Source organism: Sceloporus occidentalis, unplaced genomic scaffold (genome assembly GCF_023333645.1).
Source record: "Sceloporus occidentalis isolate IW3139 unplaced genomic scaffold, rSceOcc1.0.p SCAF_14, whole genome shotgun sequence".
Taxonomy (NCBI): domain Eukaryota; kingdom Metazoa; phylum Chordata; class Lepidosauria; order Squamata; family Phrynosomatidae; genus Sceloporus; species Sceloporus occidentalis.
The window spans coordinates 2,179,535-2,201,824 of record NW_028316994.1 but is presented as its reverse complement, the minus strand read 5'-3'; the positions used below and the strand labels follow the sequence as shown (position 1 = coordinate 2,201,824).

At 44.2% G+C, this 22,290-nt stretch overlaps 1 protein-coding gene across 1 annotated transcript; it reads right to left on the bottom strand.

Moving 5' to 3' along the window:
- Positions 1 to 1,204: 1,204 nt before the first annotated feature.
- On the bottom strand, positions 1,205 to 21,893 carry LOC149303508 (von Willebrand factor A domain-containing protein 5A-like). The gene is made up of 18 exons (XM_089480602.1): positions 21,821 to 21,893; positions 20,685 to 20,739; positions 19,774 to 19,976; positions 17,992 to 18,208; positions 17,629 to 17,801; positions 16,579 to 16,696; positions 16,246 to 16,418; positions 15,675 to 15,763; positions 14,942 to 15,086; positions 13,802 to 13,881; positions 13,365 to 13,479; positions 12,285 to 12,467; positions 10,637 to 10,740; positions 9,145 to 9,421; positions 3,240 to 3,459; positions 2,672 to 2,799; positions 2,387 to 2,510; positions 1,205 to 1,366 (listed from the first exon to the last, which is right to left on the bottom strand). Exons 2-18 carry the CDS (start codon positions 20,713 to 20,715, stop codon positions 1,287 to 1,289), a joined length of 2,460 nt encoding a protein of 819 aa, XP_089336728.1. The 5' UTR covers positions 20,716 to 20,739; positions 21,821 to 21,893; the 3' UTR covers positions 1,205 to 1,286.
- Between the last annotated feature and the right edge of the window lie 397 nt (positions 21,894 to 22,290).

Sequence of the window (22,290 nt, the reverse complement as noted above, 5' to 3'; positions counted from 1 at the left end):
CATAGGGGGGATAAGAACAGGAGAGCAGGACAATGAAGAGAATTCATTTTCTGGGCAACATCAGTTCCATGATGTGAATTATGTTGCTGGCTAGAAATGAAAGGTGCAGAATCTGAGTAGATTGGCACAAAAAGGCCACAAGCTGGCTACCATAATGGCTCCTCAGAGAAAAGACTACAGATAGACAGAAACATCTTCATGATAGGCAGTCCTATTGTTTGACATAATTTCACACAGGTATCTTGCTCTTATCAAGAAGTTTATTTATTTTAAAAAGACACTCCTACACCCTCATAGATTTTGGGTACATTATGAAACTGAGTCCATGTATAATAACAATTCACATTGATTCATATTGATTCCTTATAGATTTTGGGTACATTATGAAGTGAGTTCACGTATAATAACAATTCACACTGATTCATATTGATTTTATTAAACAGATAGCCTCAAGAAAACTGCGTGAAGCAAATGCACTGTAAAAACAGAAAGATGTCCTCAGAAAATCTGATAGAATGACCCTCCCTACTGTTAACTGGAAATGCCTGTAATGTAAATTGTAGCATCATGTTTGGGGAGTGTATTGGAGAGATCTGATTCAATGCTTCCCCCAGATACTATATCCATCATACTGTAGCTATTCCAATACATTGTGCAAGTGAAAACTGTCACATCTGAAAAGGAAGGTTTTGTTTTGTAAAGAGTGGGGGAAAACCAGAGGCATATTGTAGGAATGCTAGAAGAATTCTCTCTCAGTGTATCTGGAAAAAAACTAAGTTGCATCACACAAGAAAGTGTGAAGATGGAGATTATCTGGACACTCTGTTGTTTAACTCTCTGGTAAGAAACTGAGATGCAGTCTTGTAGAATCCCATTGCTAAAACAAAGTACAGAAAATTAGAAATGCATAGTTTCAGGAGATCACAGGCTTTTAGAATCAGATTTCATTCACCACTTGTGGGTAATTTATAGAGGTCATCAGGACTTGACTTGTAACTCCAATTCATAATCTGTTCTCCAGAGTAGCGCACAATATCCTTTTTGATAGACTATTTAGATGTCTACATTCCCCTTTAGCTCTGCCAGGGAAGCAGTAGTGGACAGCACATCCACATAGAGGTAAAGCAACTGGGGGCTGAAAACACAGCAGACATATTGAAGAAGATAGAAACCAAAGTTTCTAGAAAGTACTGTAGCTGTCTGAGAAAAACTGAGAAAACATGGTTGAAGAGCAGCAACAGTCCGTGCAGAAATTTCAGTCATGAGCACAGAGATGAAGGGGCAGCTCAGAGTCCAAAATCCTTAAGGCTAATATCCCATCCCAGAAAGGTATTGCCAGCCCACATGCACTCAGCTAGCTGAGGCCCTGCAGTGAAGAAAGAGAGGGTTAGGCAATGTACAATACATTATTTCTGGACACAGTCATATCCACCTTACTGCTTTGATGTAAAGAACTATCCATCTATTCACTTCAGATGGTCCTGGAGATGCACTGAATTCATGGGCTTCAAGCACTATTTAAAAAAACTCTAAAATTAGAAACAAGGGAGCTCTGGGAACTGATGTCTCCATGAACAATCTAGAACAGTGTGTTGTAAGTTTCACACAATTAAAGCCATGTTTATCATGTTGCCAGAAGGTTAGTTGCTACTTTTCTACAGCTGTGCCCCAACAAAAGAATAAGGGATAGCAAAAACCATCGTTATATAATTCTTCAGAATAAACTTCCACATGGATTTTGTACTACACTGTTATAGTTCTATTATTCCATTTTTACTGCTATAGTTGCCTCTTGTGGATTCCTGGAATTTGCAGTTTAGGGAAGGGCATCTAGAATTTTCAATCAGAGAGCTCTTAGGCCTCAATAAAATGCAAACCCCAGATTGCCACAAGAGGCAGCCATAGCAGTAAAAGTGGAATAGTAGCACTATAACAGTGCTGTAGGGTATTGTCCATTCTCACATATGAACTGCATTTTAAACAATGGCCCAGAAGAACTGGATTCAAAGCAGAGGAGCTAGCAGGTTTTGCATTGCTCTGGTGGCGCAGTGGTTAAATGCCGGTCTTGCAGCCATACCATTGTGTCTTCATTCCTAGAGGAGAGCACCAAGGTCCACTCAGCCTTCCATCCTTTTGTATGTTGGTAAAATGACTACCCAGGTCATTGGGGGCAATTGGCTTACAGATTGTAAACTGCTTAGGGAGTGCTAGTTTACTGATAAGTTGTATAGAAATGTACTTGCTATTGCTATTGTACATTTCTGAGGGGGAGAGGTATTGTTCCACACTGATCACCTTACTCTCCCCCCATCCCATGTATCCATCACTTTCATTAGCACCACCATAGTATGCAATGGGCTTTTGCTTGTGCCTCACATTCACTCACCTGCATTCTCATGAAGCCAAACGAGGGCTTTTGCTTGTAGGAGCTGCCAGGTGTCACTCTCTTCTGCAACATGGACATGAAGCCAAAGGATGACAAGAACTGTTGCCCATGCCATTGGTGACACCTAGAGTTGTGCAGAAGGGAAAGCACAAATCATGCAAAGTGATGCTCATTAATCTACCAGCCCCATACAAGCACCTTGTTCCTGGAGGACACTGGCACCTTTCCCGTGAAGACCTAGAATGCTAATCCTGCAAGGATAACTGAGTTTTCTAGATGTCCTACCTGGGTAGGCATTCTTCCAAAAGTCTCTGCTTCATTCAGGCCTAGAATATTGAGCAGGCAGGTATCTAGGGCCCAAGATCCATCAGCATTCTGCAAGCAGATCAGCCTCATGACAAGGGACTCACTTGCTGTTAGGGTATATAAAGGCAGTCAAAACATAACTTGATAAATTCATTTTAAGTAATTACAATTAAGCTTAATAATATCCCAAAATGTTGCAGGAGAGCCATTCTGCAGAGAAAAACATGGGATTTTTTTTTTTGGGGGGGGGGGGCTGTTCTCTGCTGAGAAAACAGATTTCTGGTACAGAAAGCATTGTATTTTCTACTCAGGAAATATGTTTCCAGCACAGAAAATAGAGGTTTTTATTTTTAAAAAAGTGTTTCTCTCAGCAGAATAATTTGTCCACAAAACTTTAAGATATTTAAATATCAAGCGAAAACTACAATTTTTTCACTTGTCTATTATACATCCCAATGAGTTTCCCTGACTGTTAAGAAACCAATTTTTCAACCTGGAAATGAATAACTGCAAATATTCTTTCCATTCCTAGCACACATATCCTTACTTGGGAGATCAGGTCGATCGAAGATCGCACTGTGAGCATGAAGGAAATTTCCAGTGGTAGAATAACTTGTCCAGCTTATGTCACTGCTGGAAAGGACAGTGGCTGCTGAATAATACATCTTCCTCAAAAATTCAGCAGTTCTCTCAATTGCTTTGAATATGAAAGTATTCCTGCATAGGGAAGTACGGTGATGGCGTTGACAAGAACGACTATAGCAGACCTTGCCATTATCCTTTTCTAGAAAGAGAGCACAGATGTGACTGGATGTAACCTTTCCCTTTGGCCCCAAACAGTAGGTTACATGTTTCCTGAACAAGCATGAATGGAAAAAAAATGCTACAATCCACAGACTATAATCTTGAAAGAAAACCTTGCAGCCAGCCCCATGGTTCTGGCACCAGATAATCTGGTACAATGTTGTTCACTCCTACACCAGTTCCATAATTCTCTTTGGAAGTATGTTAACTTCTTTCTAAACCCTTCTACAAGAGCGTTTGAGGGGATTCAGCTTAACTGCTTTTGAGTTCCACCTTAGAGTTATGTAGCAGAGAAGAGCTAACACATTTGCAAAATCAAATAAATAATTTCTCTGGACTGTGTCATGTCCACACTTTCTTATTCATATAAATACAAATAAACATCACACCAAAACATCCATGGAAAGAGGCAGGGAAATTGGAAAGACAAACAACCACAGTAAAGGAGAAGGCCTCAGTAAGAACACATATCTACAGAACCCTGTGAACATATTTTGACATTTCCTAGCAGCAGCCTTGGCAGGCAGACTAAAATATACACTGCAGAAAAAAGATCTCACTGAATTATTTTTAAAATTATTTACCGTGATTATTTTGTTTCTCTAATAGAATGCTTGCACATAAATGCTGCAGCATAATTAAGAACCAATGTGTTCCTTCCTCTCATCTATGAAAAACCAGAATATAGATCCCAAAGGAGAAATACTGCTACTGACAATATTTACTGGTCAGAGCAAAATAATTTAAGATTTGATTAGAATTTTCCTTGCTTAAAATTTACAGCGCTATATAAATAAAGGATAATAATAATAATAATAATAATAATAATAATAATATGTTTTATTTATAGACCGCTATTCCGCGATGATCATAGCGGTGTACAGTAAAATCGTTAATACAATAAAAATACAGTTAAAGGAGGGAGAAGTCTCATCCTTCAGGCAGTCCAAGATGTTGCTGGCTCTGCCTGATGGCTCCCTCTGAGGCCGAGATGACAGTTGAGGAGGGAGGGGCCTCTTCCTTCAGGCAGTCCCTGATGTTGCTGGGTCTGCCTGATGGCTCCCTCTGAGGCCGAGATGACAGTTGAGGAGGGAGGGGCCTCTTCCTTCAGGCAGTCCAAGATGTTGCTGGCTCTGCCTGATGGCTCCCTCTGAGGCCGAGATGACAGTTGAGGAGGGAGGGGCCTCTTCCTTCAGGCAGTCCCTGATGTTGCTGGTCTGCCTGATGGCTCCCTCTGAGGCTGAGATGACAGTTGAGGAGGGAGGGGCCTCTTCCTTCAGGCAGTCCAAGATGTTGCTGGTCTGCCTGATGGCTCCCTCTGAGGCCGAGATGACAGTTGAGGAGGGAGGGGCCTCTTCCTTCAGGCAGTCCCTGATGTTGCTGGGTCTGCCTGATGGCTCCCTCTGAGGCCGAGATGACAGTTGAGGAGGGAGGGGCCTCTTCCTTCAGGCAGTCCCTGATGTTGCTGGGTCTGCCTGATGGCTCCCTCTGAGGCCGAGATGACAGTTGAGGAGGGAGGGGCCTCTTCCTTCAGGCAGTCTTTGATGTTGCTGGGTCTGCCTGATGGCTCCCTCTGAGGCCGAGATGACAGTTGAGGAGGGAGGGGCCTCTTCCTTCAGGCAGTCCAAGATGTTGCTGGTCTGCCTGATGGCTCCCTCTGAGGCCGAGATGACAGTTGAGGAGGGAGGGGCCTCTTCCTTCAGGCAGTCCCTGATGTTGCTGGGTCTGCCTGATGGCTCCCTCTGAGGCCGAGATGACAGTTGAGGAGGGAGGGGCCTCTTCCTTCAGGCAGTCCAAGATGTTGCTGGCTCTGCCTGATGGCTCCCTCTGAGGCCGAGATGACAGTTGAGGAGGGAGGGGCCTCTTCCTTCAGGCAGTCCCTGATGTTGCTGGTCTGCCTGATGGCTCCCTCTGAGGCTGAGATGACAGTTGAGGAGGGAGGGGCCTCTTCCTTCAGGCAGTCCAAGATGTTGCTGGTCTGCCTGATGGCTCCCTCTGAGGCCGAGATGACAGTTGAGGAGGGAGGGGCCTCTTCCTTCAGGCAGTCCCTGATGTTGCTGGGTCTGCCTGATGGCTCCCTCTGAGGCCGAGATGACAGTTGAGGAGGGAGGGGCCTCTTCCTTCAGGCAGTCCCTGATGTTGCTGGGTCTGCCTGATGGCTCCCTCTGAGGCCGAGATGACAGTTGAGGAGGGAGGGGCCTCTTCCTTCAGGCAGTCTTTGATGTTGCTGGGTCTGCCTGATGGCTCCCTCTGAGGCCGAGATGACAGTTGAGGAGGGAGGGGCCTCTTCCTTCAGGCAGTCCAAGATGTTGCTGGTCTGCCTGATGGCTCCCTCTGAGGCCGAGATGACAGTTGAGGAGGGAGGGGCCTCTTCCTTCAGGCAGTCCCTGATGTTGCTGGGTCTGCCTGATGGCTCCCTCTGAGGCCGAGATGACAGTTGAGGAGGGAGGGGCCTCTTCCTTCAGGCAGTCCAAGATGTTGCTGGTCTGCCTGATGGCTCCCTCTGAGGCCGAGATGACAGTTGAGGAGGGAGGGGCCTCTTCCTTCAGGCAGTCCCTGATGTTGCTGGGTCTGCCTGATGGCTCCCTCTGAGGCCGAGATGACAGTTGAGGAGGGAGGGGCCTCTTCCTTCAGACAGTCCCTGATGTTGCTGGGTCTGCCTGATGACTCCCTCTGAGGCCGAGATGACAGTTGAGGAGGGAGGGGCCTCTTCCTTCAGGCAGTCCCTGATGTTGCTGGGTCTGCCTGATGGCTCCCTCTGAGGCCGAGATGACAGTTGAGGAGGGAGGGGCCTCTTCCTTCAGACAGTCCCTGATGTTGCTGGGTCTGCCTGATGGCTCCCTCTGAGGCCGAGATGACAGTTGAGGAGGGAGGGGCCTCTTCCTTCAGGCAGTCCAAGATGTTGCTGGTCTGCCTGATGGCTCCCTCTGAGGCCGAGATGACAGTTGAGGAGGGAGGGGCCTCTTCCTTCAGGCAGTCCCTGATGTTGCTGGGTCTGCCTGATGGCTCCCTCTGAGGCCGAGATGACAGTTGAGGAGGGAGGGGCCTCTTCCTTCAGGCAGTCTTTGATGTTGCTGGGTCTGCGTGATGGCTCCCTCTGAGGCCGAGATGACAGTTGAGGAGGGAGGGGCCTCTTCCTTCAGGCAGTCCAAGATGTTGCTGGTCTGCCTGATGGCTCCCTCTGAGGCCGAGATGACAGTTGAGGAGGGAGGGGCCTCTTCCTTCAGGCAGTCCCTGATGTTGCTGGGTCTGCCTGATGGCTCCCTCTGAGGCCGAGATGACAGTTGAGGAGGGAGGGGCCTCTTCCTTCAGGCAGTCCAAGATGTTGCTGGTCTGCCTGATGGCTCCCTCTGAGGCCGAGATGACAGTTGAGGAGGGAGGGGCCTCTTCCTTCAGGCAGTCCCTGATGTTGCTGGGTCTGCCTGATGGCTCCCTCTGAGGCCAAGATGACAGTTGAGGAGGGAGGGGCCTCTTCCTTCAGGCAGTCCAAGATGTTGCTGGTCTGCCTGATGGCTCCCTCTGAGGCCGAGATGACAGTTGAGGAGGGAGGGGCCTCTTCCTTCAGGCAGTCCCTGATGTTGCTGGGTCTGCCTGATGACTCCCTCTGAGGCCGAGATGACAGTTGAGGAGGGAGGGGCCTCTTCCTTCAGGCAGTCCAAGATGTTGCTGGTCTGCCTGATGGCTCCCTCTGAGGCCGAGATGACAGTTGAGGAGGGAGGGGCCTCTTCCTTCAGGCAGTCCCTGATGTTGCTGGGTCTGCCTGATGGCTCCCTCTGAGGCCAAGATGACAGTTGAGGAGGGAGGGGCCTCTTCCTTCAGGCAGTCCCTGATGTTGCTGGGTCTGCCTGATGGCTCCCTCTGAGGCCGAGATGACAGTTGAGGAGGGAGGGGCCTCTTCCTTCAGGCAGTCCAAGATGTTGCTGGTCTGCCTGATGGCTCCCTCTGAGGCCGAGATGACAGTTGAGGAGGGAGGGGCCTCTTCCTTCAGGCAGTCCCTGATGTTGCTGGTCTGCCTGATGACTCCCTCTGAGGCCGAGATGACAGTTGAGGAGGGAGGGGCCTCTTCCTTCAGGCAGTCCAAGATGTTGCTGGTCTGCCTGATGGCTCCCTCTGAGGCCGAGATGACAGTTGAGGAGGGAGGGGCCTCTTCCTTCAGGCAGTCCCTGATGTTGCTGGGTCTGCCTGATGGCTCCCTCTGAGGCCGAGATGACAGTTGAGGAGGGAGGGGCCTCTTCCTTCAGGCAGTCCCTGATGTTGCTGGGTCTGCCTGATGGCTCCCTCTGAGGCCGAGATGACAGTTGAGGAGGGAGGGGCCTCTTCCTTCAGGCAGTCCAAGATGTTGCTGGTCTGCCTGATGGCTCCCTCTGAGGCCGAGATAACAGTTGAGGAGGGAGGGGCCTCTTCCTTCAGGCAGTCCCTGATGTTGCTGGGTCTGCCTGATGACTCCCTCTGAGGCCGAGATGACAGTTGAGGAGGGAGGGGCCTCTTCCTTCAGGCAGTCCAAGATGTTGCTGGTCTGCCTGATGGCTCCCTCTGATAATAATAATAATAATAATAATAATAATAATAATAATAATAATAATAATAAGGCACTGGCCTCAAAATGGCACTGGCATAGGGCACGGAAGCTACATTATTTGACAACCCTCACAGGACAGACACATTCCACTCTATTCAGATGGCATCCCAACAGATTGCAGTTCAACCAACAAAGGCAGCAGTATTTGATGAAAGAATCGCATGCTTTATAGAACACAAAACCATACTTTGGGTGGTGGGAAAAACCATGCAGCCATAGTATTCAGCCAATGAGAAATGCAAATGCAGAAAAGCACCAAAGTTAGCCTATTGCAGAGGATGCATGAGATTAAAGGCATAACATACAGCAGCAAGAGCTTTTCACAGGCTAGAAAAATTATTAGTGTGTTGGTTGATCAAAAAAAAGTGTTAATGTCCCACTACTCTCCCTCCTTCGTAGAGGAACAAATATTTCACACATTCTATCTCTCATTGATAGAAAGCCAAAGAGGAAAAATCTGTCACACTCTCTCTCACATACACACCATGTCTCACATCCCCTTTTCCAAAGTAATCCAAAAATTTCTGATCTTCCTGAACTCAAAAGAAAGTGCCTCACTTCAGCATGAACAGAAGAAAACTCTTGCTGGAATAACACGATCACCTAACATATCTTCCTCTTTAATATTTCATAGATGAAAACTGGGACACATATGGCCAAGCAACATCAATGTGTGGTCAAGATGGCAAAAGCTGTTAAAGAAGAAGAACACACAAGCTAGCAGATGCTGCAGCAGTTTGTTTTTACCTGCATTGACTGAAAAGAGCAAGATTCTGTCCCTTTTTGTCTCCAGCCCACCCTGGAGTTAACTGAGTGCAAACTACTTTTTCAGTTTGAACACATTTCGTAGCAATTTAAGCAAACTAAAGACAAATGGGGAAAGTGAGAGTAGGAGAAAGAAACTGGAACATTTTTAAAGCATCTTTTAAAATTGGATGACAGAGGATTAATCAAGACTCACGCCTGCCAAATCAGAACATTTGGAAGGTATGATGTATTAGTGTGACACGGGGAAAACAAAATATATGCGTACCAACTACACTCTTCCACCCCATCAAACATAACTAACTGTTACCAGTTCAATGCTCTTACTGGTTTCTATTATCTCTATCAGGTCGTCATATATCGTGAAACTGCCAAACCCAAAAAAACCAAAATGATTTTGGAAATAAATAGGGGCTTGAAACAGCTTTTCTGGCTCTGTGTTCACCACGATGTAAGCTGTCTGAGAGCACACCACTCCAGAGCTCAGGCTTGTCTGCAGTGCCAGCTGCTGTTCTTCCACAGAACATGTTCCTTTCAGTTCTTGCAAAAGGACCTGAGCTGCCAGACAGTGAAGAGGAAACCTGTAGAGATACACAGCAGGAAAAGAGAGGGACAGGTGGGTCTGAAATAGGAAGGTACATGGTGAGATTGCAAGGTCTTTTGTGCTATCCAACTGTCAGTATACCTAAATCAGATACAAGCAAGATTGCCTATATTTTTCATGGTGGCACCTACCATATACTTTAGTTACCAACCCCCTACTTTCCTGCTTTTACTCCTCTCACTCCATGTTGCTCTGATGTTTCCATGCTCAGTGTGTCCCCTTTCCATAATCTTCCTCCCCCGCCACACTCCACTCCCTCTCCATTCCAGAAACTGAAGGATGCCTTCTCCTTTATGAATGGATTGGCCTCTGGATATGTTCAAGGGCTTTTTGCTTCTCTGCACTATGTGCCAATAGGTATTCTTCTAGTGGGTAAGTAACGGAGCAATTCTATGCAAGTCTCCTTAGAAACAGAGCCCAATGGGCATCCAAATGAGCACAACCTATAACTGTGGTGATGAATCTGTGGCATGCATGCCCTCTCTGGCATGTGAAACCATCTCTCAGGGCACATGGAGACAGTTAAAGACATGGGAGGGTGGGGGAAGAGGAGGAACAGACATGTGCCTGTTCCTCCTCTTCCCCCATGTTCTCATTCCTTTAACTGTTTCCAGGGAAGTCCTGCCCCCAATACCAGGTGGTACCCGGTGTAAGAACACCACTGACTCGGTCTCTAAAAGATTAATCATTACTGACCTATAATGTTTGACACTGTGGCACTGATTCTCACTATGTGGTATTTGGCTATTTATTCTAAATTTCCCTGCCCTATATTTAATGAGACTACAACTATAAGTTTTATAGGATTGCAATTTATACCCAATCCAAGAGCCTCATTGTTTTCAGTGGTCTCTCTACCCCACAGAAGAACATTGAGGTATCTTTATTGTGCCTCTTTTTCTCACAGTGACTTTGCACAATGGGAAAACATTAAAACGTTCCTGTTACTCTATCCTCTGCAAAGTAGTTAATAAGATAAGACTACTAGTTATGAAAACTATTATCATAGCATGCCCTTCAAATACCAGTTGCTGAAGGGTTGTGACCTGGCTGTGGGTTTCCCATAGGCATATTTTGGCCACTTGGCCATGGTAAGGAAGAGCATGCTGGTCAAGATGGGCCTTTATTTATATTCTAGAAGTGTATTCTAGAGTACAAAATAAATAATTTTTTTAAAGGAAAAAATTCCAACCTTTCATTTTCCTGCATCTGGAGTGAGAATGTTATTCTCTCTGTGAAAGTCCAGCCCTGCATGCTGTACTGGAGCACAACAGACCCCTCTGAGAAGCCCAAGTCCTGCAGAAAATAAAGCACATGTCAGATTAAGGGGGGAAATTGAGGAAATCTGTCAAAGAACTTTTGAAGGGCATCTAATCACAGAGACGAATGCCCTGTTTTCAGGCAGTATTCAAAATGTTTTCCTGGAACTGGGAATAAGGGACCACCTAACCCTTTGTCATCCTTTCCTTACATAGGAAGCCACACATCTGAAGATGAGATGTACTTGTTTGTTTGGAGGCTCTATGAGCAAGAACCCTGGAAATTTTGCTTTTATGAAACCTCTCCTGCACAGATAAGAACCTCTTTTCTCCAGACACATAGCTTTCTACATTAGTAAGCAAAGACAGCGGAGGCAGAGCTAGGTATCTCCTATTCACAAGTGCAGGATGGCATAGTGGAAGTTTTTGGGCTTAAAGGACATAAAAGCTGCTACTTTTCCGAATTTTTTTGGGGGGGGAGGATTTAGTATAGTTGTCATGTTGCTTACTGGATGAATTATATACAGACCATGATCATTTGTAATATTATCTGGTCTAGATTTCCAGTTTTTATTTAGAACAAACACAAGTAACTAGTCCTTGTATCACCAGTGACACACATCAAACTATCTAGTCACTTTTCTGGCCCATTGTTTTGTGAGAAATGAGCCTTCTCAGCCTTTACTGACCCATTGTTTTGAGAGAAATGAGCCTCACATTTTAGCCTATGACTGAGATCACATCTCTGGGGTGTCAGAAAGAGATCAGGGCCAGCTGGAAAGGAAAAATAAGAGGTTCATTTTGAACCTACTGACAAGGGCAGACAACTATGAAAATCAAAATTTTAGTGTAGCTATCACTGGCCAGCAACTATCCACTACAAAATAAAAAGAGCAATGTTAGGACTTTGTGCTTTCATCTTTCTCTGTCCAGCATGACTCATGGAACAGGATTCCATTGTGCAATGCAGCAGACATGTGTAGAATTATCTATGTAAGCTAAGAGATATATCATTGACCCTCTAAAGTTGTTGCACTTTTGCAGCTGCTTTCAAAATGGCCCAAAATGTCTCAGTTTCTCTCCTCCTCCTCCTCCTCCTCCTCCTCCTCCTCCTCCTCTTCCTCCCATTCCCTTTCCCCCCTTTGTTCTTACCTTACTTGAGTTGCTGCAAAATGAGTTCATAGAGCAAAAGTGGTCTTCAATCAGTTAACTCAGAAGTGGGGAGAGGAGGTGGCAGAATCTTGCTCTTCCCAGTTGGCACAGAGAAAAGCAAATTGCTGCAGCCTCTGCTAACATGTGCTCTTCCTCTTTAATAACTTTTGACCACACTCTGATGTTGCTTGGCCACATGTGTCCCAGTTTTTAACTGTGAACTTTTGCAGCTTATGATATCATACTCATCATAAGAATATATATTGGGAATTGTAACTTAATTTTATGCTTAAAACATAATACACACAACACTCTGAAAGAACAGTCCTCGTTATCACTAAGCAAGCTCAGTATTTCCCTCCCTTTTTCTATCTCTTTCCCTCATACTGTACTCCACACATGCCACCTTTACATTGGGATGTTGCTTGCCTGCTGCTGGCCACAGACTTGAACACAGATAAGAGAGCATTCCCCTGTGTAAATGATCTGAGGGATTGGCTGGACAAGCTTGGCCTCAAGCCCAGGAGGCAAATCCCAGCAAAGAGAAATGTCCATCATTACTGGATCCATGGATTTCTTCATAGACTGTAATGCCTGTAGAATAAGAAAGATCTCATAGTAAATTGGGCAGGGGATTCCCACAAGCCCCTACTGCAGGAGTAAGAGACCAACATGTGCTGCCTTCTCCTTCAACTCCTCCCCCCTCCTTTCTTTTGCTTCATTGTTTGATGATAAAGCAATCTTCTCTACTTTACAGTTACCATTGCTGCTTCTGGGAAGGTTCTCATATCTTTCATAGGCTAAATGTGAACATTATAGTTTCTCCTGCCTTAAATCTATATAAGTGTTCTTATAGATACCATACATTAATCTGTACCTTGGGAACAAACTGCACACACATTCTAAAACACAAGTGTTAAAAGTAATAGAAGTGTTAGGAGGGCAGATACATTTCACTTCTATCCTTCACTTATGGTTTGTATGCCGAATTCTCAGCAAAAGAAACATAAAAACATGGTAGTGACTCCTTCAGGATTGAAGCAAAAAAAAAAAAAAAAAATTCCCCCAAGCTGGTTTCAACTGCTTTTCCAAGTGAACAGAATGAACCTTGGAAGTACTTCTGTCTGAAACCACTCAAAACTGTGGCTTCCCTCCACTTTCCTCTTCATCATATGTTTCGTGTTCCTGTTGAAATGGCACAGCTGGAAGCCTGAAGTCTAGAAAATGGAGATGACATTAGTACTGCAAGGTCAACAGCTAAGGAGAAATGTGAGGAAGTTGCCGTCAGATCATAGATCCATGTAGCTCAGAAGAGAATATACAATGACTGGCAGTGTATCTCCAGGATTTCAAACAGCAGTCTTTCCTCAACCCTCCCTGGAATGTTTGAAGTAGAACCTGGACCCTTCTGCTTCCAAAGTATGTGTTTTGACATTAGTCTTTAGTTCTTGTCCATGCTTTGAATGGTGTATCACAAAGAGAAAGGCAAAACGGTTGGGTGCTGCTTACCTTAACCTGCATTTTCTCTGTCTCCTGGATGAACTCAGCAGAGCCATGACCTGCTTCAGCCATTGCATTTAGTGTGTGGAAGGCAGGCCATTCACCAATTCCAAAGGTGAAGCATCTGTAGAAGAGGTGGGAAAAAGGCCAGATCAAGAGCCTGCTTTAAACTACAATGAGGTACTGCAAGAGATACCAACTATCAAAACTTGCTATCCAGCTAGTATTTTATTCCTTTTATCAATGAAACCAAGTGTTTATCAAAGAAGTAAGTGTTGGATTCTAAGGCCATATTCAAAGTTTGCCAGAAACTACTTCACTGTCCTGCTTCCTCAAGGCCACACCCATGGGCTACTGGTATCTGTCCATGTCCTTGCTCCATCCTTTTCAAAGGATCACTAAACCTGAAAATAGGTAGCATGCAGAATCTAATAATCAGATGTTACCTGTGGGAGCAGCTGTGAGTTTGAACTTCAGCAATGACCTCATCCATGTCAGATGTTTCCCTATGTGTGAATACAAAGAGCTAAAGGGAAAGAGAGAGTTACAAGTGAAGAAAGAATCTTACCTTTCTCTGTATGTTAGCTTAGTGATTAACTAGCCCCAGACACTAAACCAGTAGGAGGCTTGTTGGTAGCAACTAGAATCAGTTTTCCAGTGTGTAAGAACAGCTCAATCCTCCTGAGATAATAGTATCTCAGGAGGTATTGTTATATGCAAAAATATAAAATCTGTTTAAGTGGATAGTGAAGTACAGAGGGAAGGGGTTGAAATGCAAAATCTCATTGGAACACAATTCATTTGACTTGCTAACTGTCATCCATGCCTTAGTTTTATCACATCTTGACTACTGCAGTGTCCATTATATGAAGCTACCTTAGAACAGTGCCCATGAATCAGATGGTGCACAGGGTTGTAGTGAATCTGCTAGCTGGTGCATAGTATGAAGATCAGACTACTTAAACACAGAAAACAATTATCCCACTGTCAGTTATTTTTCCAGCCCCAATTGTTTGTTTTAATCTTTAAATTCTTAAATGGTTTTGGATCTGATTGTCTTGGCAACCAACTCTTCAATACCTGCCCAGATACTGAGGAGAGGCCTTCTTGAGAATACCATTACTGGTAGAGGCCTGTTTGATGGGTACATGGGAGAGGCTTTCTCCTGTGTTTCTCCCAGATTCTGGAATGCACTCCCCCCCCAAAAAAAAAAAATTAGGGCTCATCTAGGCTAACCAAAAGTTTCGAGATTCATCAGGAGTTGTGCCTCATACTTCTCAAGATGTTTTAATCATCCATACAACATACCTCCTGTCATGGTCTATTTCCTGTGAATTTCTAGCCATTATATTTTAAACCATGGGGAGTGATGGTTTTATTCTGTTTCAGGGATTACCAATACAGGCAAGGGTAAATTCCCATGTCTGTATCCATTGTTGTGTTTTGCCTTGTATTTCTGAGTGGTCCCACTGATGATATACTGAATGGGACTCTGACCTTTGTACAGGTAACAGGCAATGTGCATCCTTAAAGACCAGTTTGTCATTACACATCCAGGGAATTTCAACAAATGGTGATCTCAGTACCTGGCGAGCATATCCCTCATAGCATGGTTGGCTGTAAATTGCCTTTAGTGGTTGCAGAATGTCTGCTTCTCCTAAATTGGCCTTTAGTGACATCACACGCCGCAGGGAGTCCAACATGGTCCACTGTGTGTACTTTACACTCTTCCTGCACAGGGCAACATAGAATATATGGTGCAAGAAGCTGAGTTCCCTCCCCTTATTACTAGCCACCCAAGTTTCTGCACTGCAGAAATAATCCAGTTTTGACACCACTTTAACTGCCATGGTTCAGTGCTATGGAATCCTGTGAGATTGTGAGACATTTAACCTTCTCTAACAGAGAGCTCTGGGGCCACAACAAACTACAATTCCATAGCCTTGAGCTATGGCAGTTGAAGCAATGTCAGACTGGATTATTTCTGCAGGCCAAATGCAGCCTTTGTCCTTTGACTCCAGAATTTCCCTAGACAGGCTCATACTCATCACAAGCATTCACATGGGTCCTCAAAAAGCCCACCAACCCTCAGCCCCAAATACTTTAAGCCAAATCCATGAAACTGTCCCGGCATAATTTTAAGGATGAGGTGAGGACCAGATTTTTAAATCTATTTGTCCAGCTTCTTTTAACTGAATTGGTCAAAGCTAGGAAAGGAATCCTTTAATTTTCATAAACTGGAGGTTGGTCTGAAAAAGAAAAGAAATTAAGAAGAGAATCTAAAATAATTGTTAGTAATATGATCCTTTTGATGCTTACGGGTAAAATGAATAGTAGTTGCATCCAAATGCATATATGTTGAAGTAACTTCCCAATGGGAGACTCTTCAACAGCAAAATCAGCATTTCCTAAGATAAAAGTTAATAGTCATCCTGCCAGGTAGCCTTAGTACACCAAAGTAAATCAGTGATACTATTTCAGTAAGTTACACAGTCCTAACTGATCCATAGACTGCCATTCTGTGAATAATTCCCTGTCTGTTTCCATTCTACAAATCTTTCTTTGTATGTCCCAATATTATTTCATTCAAGTGTGCATGTTGTATGTATTAAATTAAATTGGATGCCACTCTAATTCCCAGTGCAGAAAATATATAGACAATTCACCACAAAAATGCAGGAAAAAGCTCTTCTATTCTTTATAAGATGACATAAATATGGCTAAAGGTTACTTTTAATTTGAATCTTGTCATTCTAATCTTTTGCTGTCTATTATTTTAGCTGCCTCCCATCCATGTTTTGCAACTGGTATTCAATTCTAACCCACTGGTCATCCTTTCTTGTCCAAAACTGTTTCCAGTGTGGTCCCTTTGGGTCCAGTCTGGTAGCACCTTAGCACTCTGAATACGAGATTGAGAATCTGGATTCCTCCCAGTGCTGTAAGACATGTTGTTGGAGCATTCCACCAGGAACAAGAATTCACCAGTAGCATTCAGACCTGGTTTTGGTGCAGAGACCTTGGGATACAAACTAAGCAGAAGCACTGGATCTCTCATCAGTGAACCTATGTTGTAAAAGAAGAAGGGAAGGAGATGCTATATGAACAGGGATTCAAGAGACATTTCCACATGCAATCACAAACACTTGGAGCAGGCATTCATAACCCCTGCCCACATGCCAAACCTCCAGTGCTTTCCTTTCTACCATTCATAATCCTTGCTCACCTGGATCAACCCCAGGTTTCCCAGGTTCTACCAGTGCGACAGGCTTATGAAAATCCTCTTCATAATATATCAGCAACTCCACATCTTGGTCAAAGTGATGCCCTTCTGCCAGGGAAATCTTGAGTACCATAAATAAAAACAAGAGTTCAGGGCTTGATATCATGTCATAATAGCTCCAAAAGAACTCTGTTCTCAGGTTTACCATTGTAGAAAGCCAAAGACATGTGGAATACAGTGTGCAGTTATGGCCACCACATCTAAAAAAAATGTTGCAGAGTTGAAAAGGGTGGAGAAAGGGGCAAACAGAATTATGAAGGAACTGGACTTACTCTCCTATGAAAGCTTTAAAAAAATGTAGTCTTTTAATGGTGTCTCCTAGCATTACCACCAACATGTATCGGCTATATACTGTCTTTCCCTTTTTTGAAGGTTTTGGTTTGTTGTTTTTTTTTGGGGGGGGGGGGTAAGACAGGGATTTAAGAAATGGTGTTGAAATACAGGAGGAGTAAAAATCTAACGTGACATTTAATTTTATCGCATTGCCCCCAGGGACGGTCTCAGCGCAGAACGAAAGGGAGTGGGATGCGACTGGAAGGTGGCCAGGGACGCATTTTATTGCACACTGGAATGCCACCACCGGACATTCCCATTCACAATCCATCCCAGAGGAGACGATTTTCAGGAACGCTTCTGAACAGTTACCGAAAATCACCTTCTCTGGGACGGATGGGGAATGGAATGGGAACGTCCAGAGGCAGTGTTCCGGTGTGCGATAAAATGCGTCCCTGGGCGCCTTCCAGTCCCAGCCCGCTCCCTTTTGTTCCACACCAAGACCGTCCCTGGGGACAATGCAATAAACTTAAGAGTCTGCAATAGTGCTTCCTATCCAGAGGACAGACATTTAAGGTGTGCCACCCCTCAAGTAACAACATTGATAGACTGAAGCTTAGATATAGCTATCAGCAATATTGTCTCTCCAAATACATGCAGTTAAAAATGCTCTTTCTGACAACACTTAACCCCAGCTCTTCAGCATATCAGTGTTCTCACCTGGGCAGTCGTGTGGTCTTCTGTTGTGTACTGCAGGCCTGCAAGGGTATAATTTGACTCCACATGAGAGATACCATAGTGAGAATCCAATGTGGCACTCAGGCTGAACAGGCAGGAAAGTTGCTTCTCAAGAACTTCTGGTGTGCTCTGCATGGCATTGTCATCTTCAGAGGCTACATAGAGGCATACAAGTAAAAGCTTGTTAGTTGATATTGTTGTAGAGGAAAGACATAGACTATAAAAGATATCTGAAGAGACATCAAAGACTTGGTAGTGAGGGCTGGGACACAGTAAAGAACCTCAGTGGAGAACTTTTGTTGGGGTAAGCAGGAGGAGTTGGCAGGTGGTAAAGAAGTTTCTTACCCTGAGGTACATAATGAGGATTTGGTACAACTGGCAAGACAAAATGGGTGGCCCCACCAGGTGCCGGAGCCAAAGCCTGGACATAATGTAGTTTTAGTGTGGCTTCTCCATCTGGAGGAAGGCTACCCAACATGCATCCAAAAATGTCTCTGTCATTTGGATCCCATTTAAAGAGGGCAGCATCTTTTCCCCAGATTTCTTCTACCTTTTGCTTTACCTGGAGAGGATGAGAGAAAGAGGAGGGGAGGTACAGAGATCTTGGACAATCAAAAACATGGATATAAAAGGACTGGAATGAAATTGTCCATTCTTCTGTTCCCCAATCCTGCTGTTCCCATGGTTTAATTATTGATAGATAATTCTTTTTTTTTTCTTCCTTCCTTTCTCTTCCCCACCTCCCACACCAACACAGCCACAAGGGTTCTTTTTAAAAGGAAGAGCCATTTTAGAATTTGTCCACAAAGGAAATAGAAGGAAGAGAAGGAACTTTGCATATGTGTATGTAAATATGTGTGTCCACATTATTTACATTTAAATTAATATGTGTATGAGAACGTGTCCCATCCATTTGTGTGGAGATCCACACAGCTGAGCAACTGCTGAAGAGCTGTGTGGTGACCACTGCATGTGGTCCACTATAGTGTAGATTCCTCCCCTTGAGAACCTTGTCTGGGTGGACACAGATAAAGCTTTAAGAATCTGGAAATGATGCCCCCCTTCCCAACAATCACCCTCACCCAGAAAAACAATCACTCATGAAAAATATAAATTAGTGAAAATCAGGTTTTAGCCTATTTCTGATATTTCCCCTTCTTGACTAATGAAAATCAGCAGTCACTGTTAACAATCCACTTCTTTCCTTTTGCTACTTTCATTAAGAAATAAAATCCAAATGTAGTTGTTCATAAATTGTATAAGTATACCCTCTCCCAAGGTGAATCTCCTTGGGTTATTACACATTCCTATGAGGTTGCAATTGGCCCAGATTTACCCAGTGAGCTTTATTTCTGAGAAAGGGGCCTCATTCCCACTTACTGATAAATTGGTTTCCGAGCCAAATCCATAATTCAGTTTAGCAGCAGAGCGTGGTTCGCATTACGTTTGCACTGGAGGAGACCGGCCGGGGGGGATGAAGGAGGCAGGCCGGGAGGATGGAGCAGGCTGGGCCGGGAGGACAGAGCAGGCAGGCCATGGAGGACAGAGCAACATAGTGGAAGAAGGCAGGGGATAGAGAGGCAAGGAACGGAGAGGCCAGTTATGGGGGAAGGCAGGGGCCATTGCAGCTTCCCCCCGTCACAGGGAGTGGATTCGAATCCACATGGTTCCCACTTGGGCTGAATCAATTTATTTCAAATTAAATAGATTCAGCCCAAAAGAGCAGGGGCAAAACAGCATCTTTTTCATGCAGGTTAAATGGGTCAAAAGCATGGCCTCCCTTTCGGAATCACTTTAGCGATTCAAATTAAGTAGGAACCATGCTCTTTTAAACCGGTTCATACCAAATCACGGTAGTGGAGATGAGGCCAGCGTTTCAATCCAGGTCATCCTGATACAGGTGTAGTACTTCACCTACTCTGCTACACAGATTTGCAGTAATGCCTTCAAAATAACCTGCAGAGGCCTTTATAATCTATGCAGAGCTGACTTCCATGACTGATTCCAAGCACACAAATTAGCTTTCTGTGTTTTGTTTTTCAAAACATCTCAACATACTGAAGTATTTCTGATCCAGCTTGAAGATCATATTAGACCCTAATATCCCCTACACTTTGGCCTACATACCTGCTCCTTTTCCATGATCTGGGCCTCAGCTCTTTTTCCATCCATGATGCCTTCAAAGGCATAGACAGCAACATCCTTGTCCAGACGCACATCAACAACAACCTCCAGGGAAACAGTGCCTTTATTCTTGTACTGAAGCTCAGTCACAACGTTTGCTATGAAATCTTGGATCACCACATCTACTGAGATGCTTTGGATAGGTACTAGGACCCAGATGCAGAGAAGAGGACAGAAAGGTGGGAGAATCTTAGATAACTAGCTTCTCATTTATTAGCAAAGTTAAGGCTTTCAAAGTAGGCAAAAGGTGTTCCTAATCTTTTCAGAAATAGACCTCTCCCATATCCTTCCACTTACTTTTGCCTCCACTGGTGGGACACAGAGGAGGACCCCTCCTGCAGACCTGTTTTCTGACAGGTACATATAGGGAGAGGTCTTTCAAGATATAATTCTGCTACTGATAACTTCCAGGAAAAGAAATTCTCTCTCTCTCTCTTTCTCTCTCTCACACACACACACACACACACACACACACACACAATCTGAAAAAAGGGCTGGTCTATAGCAGTTGGTGGGCTGCACCATCTCTGAACATTAAGAATTTCAGCAATTTCCCATTTCCTTCAAGGCTTGTGTTTTTCTACTGAACGTTGGGCCCTTGGTATCTGCTGGAGTTTGGGTCCAGGATATCAAACTCCATGGATATTCAAGTCCCATTAAATACAGTGGCCCAGTAAAATGGTGTCCCTCCTATAAAATGGCAAAATCAAAGTTTCCAACTCAGCCATCCAAATGGGTGATGGTCTTTAGCTGGAACTTAATATAAGAAAAACCTCTAGATAATTAACTAGACCTTGGAAGTTGGCACAGGGTTTTAAACACACACACACTGCTCCCCTCCTTCCCCAACCTACCTTTCCTCTCCGGTAGCATTCTTGAATCCATTTTTGTTCATGGAAGCAGCTTTGGCTGGGAAGAATCAAATGAAGTGAAGTATGCATTATAAGATCAATTACTGTACTTTAATGAAAGACTTAAACAGGGACATGTCTTCATGCAGACATAACCAATTTACCCCACGTCACCCCACCCTGGTCAAGGTGAACAGTAGCCGAAATCAGTAAAGTTCCTTTGGCATCACAAGCAAAAATATTGTAGATATTTCCCCCTTCATGGAAGCAAAAGTAAAATAACAATATAAAATAACAAGCAGTTGGATTTTTTTTTCTTAAAAGCTGCCCAAGATAGCTATTTCATTCTGACCAATAGCAAACATAGCCCTGCCAGTGTGATGAATTCGGATACAAATTAGTCTTTGACTCATGAGTGAAAGATAGGACTAACCGAAGACATTGTTGTCTGTGGCAAAGAATAACACACACACAAAAAAAATTCTACACATAGATGCTAACCAGTCTAGCAGCTAGATCTTCAACTCTGGCTCCCTTTACTGCACCTGAGGGCAACAGGTTAATTTATAGGCCACAGAGTGGTATTCTGCCACTATGTACTGCTAGCCAATCTGCCTAATGATAGAGCTGGACTTAGAGGAAAAGGATAACCTCCATGGGATGGTGGGACTATATTGACAAAAGACACAACAATCTATTCATAACAATCAGCCTGATCCTGATTATTTCATTTGTGATCTGGAAGAAACTATTACATGTTTAACTGGTAGAAATGAGCAGCCTTGAAATTTTTCTCATACCAGTTCCAAATCCAAATGGACCCAGTCCAGCAATTTATGAAAAAAATAATCTGGGCCTAAATTAGCACACACCCCAAAAAATGAGATTTTCAGCCTAAATCCATGTAACACAGTTGGTCAAAACCATGCTAACAGGTTAGGCCCCAAACCTTACTGCTGCCTTTGTGTTTGTTTCACACCAAGTTGAATGACTCTGTGACCTATTATTGATTTGTACAGCAAAACAGACAGACACTTTAAATGACGATTCCAAATGCATAGATTCAAGTGAAGACCAGTTTTTGACTAGTACAGCTTGGTGTGCTGAATGTTAGAATAAGAGAAAAGGAAGCTACTCACTGTGATGGACTGAGGGCTTGTAATTACCTCCGATTCTAAAGCTCTCCTGTTAGCTGGACTCCAGGAAAATCATACACTTTGTGATGTTCCCCTCCTTCTGTTTCCTTGGCAGCATCAGCATTGCAATGAGTCCTCTTATCCCCACCCCTGGCTGGGAATGCCTGCCAATATGTGCAGATACCATCACACTGTCTGCTTTGCAGAGCAGAGACTGCAGCAATACCCACAGTAAGAAAGGAGGCCAAAGACTGGGCACTAATGCAATTTGGAAAATGTCTTCCTCTCTCTGCAGAGTGATAGATCACCACAGCTTCTCAAGGATGTGAATCATTTTCCCCCTTCCCCAGACAGTCTGACTCTCAAAAGAGAGAACTCATTCCAGAGCTGACCCGGGGGCATCCACTTCTGCTTTTATCCCAATCCATATACACAAACTGACTGGACCACTAGCTGAGTGTTGCTTGGATGAT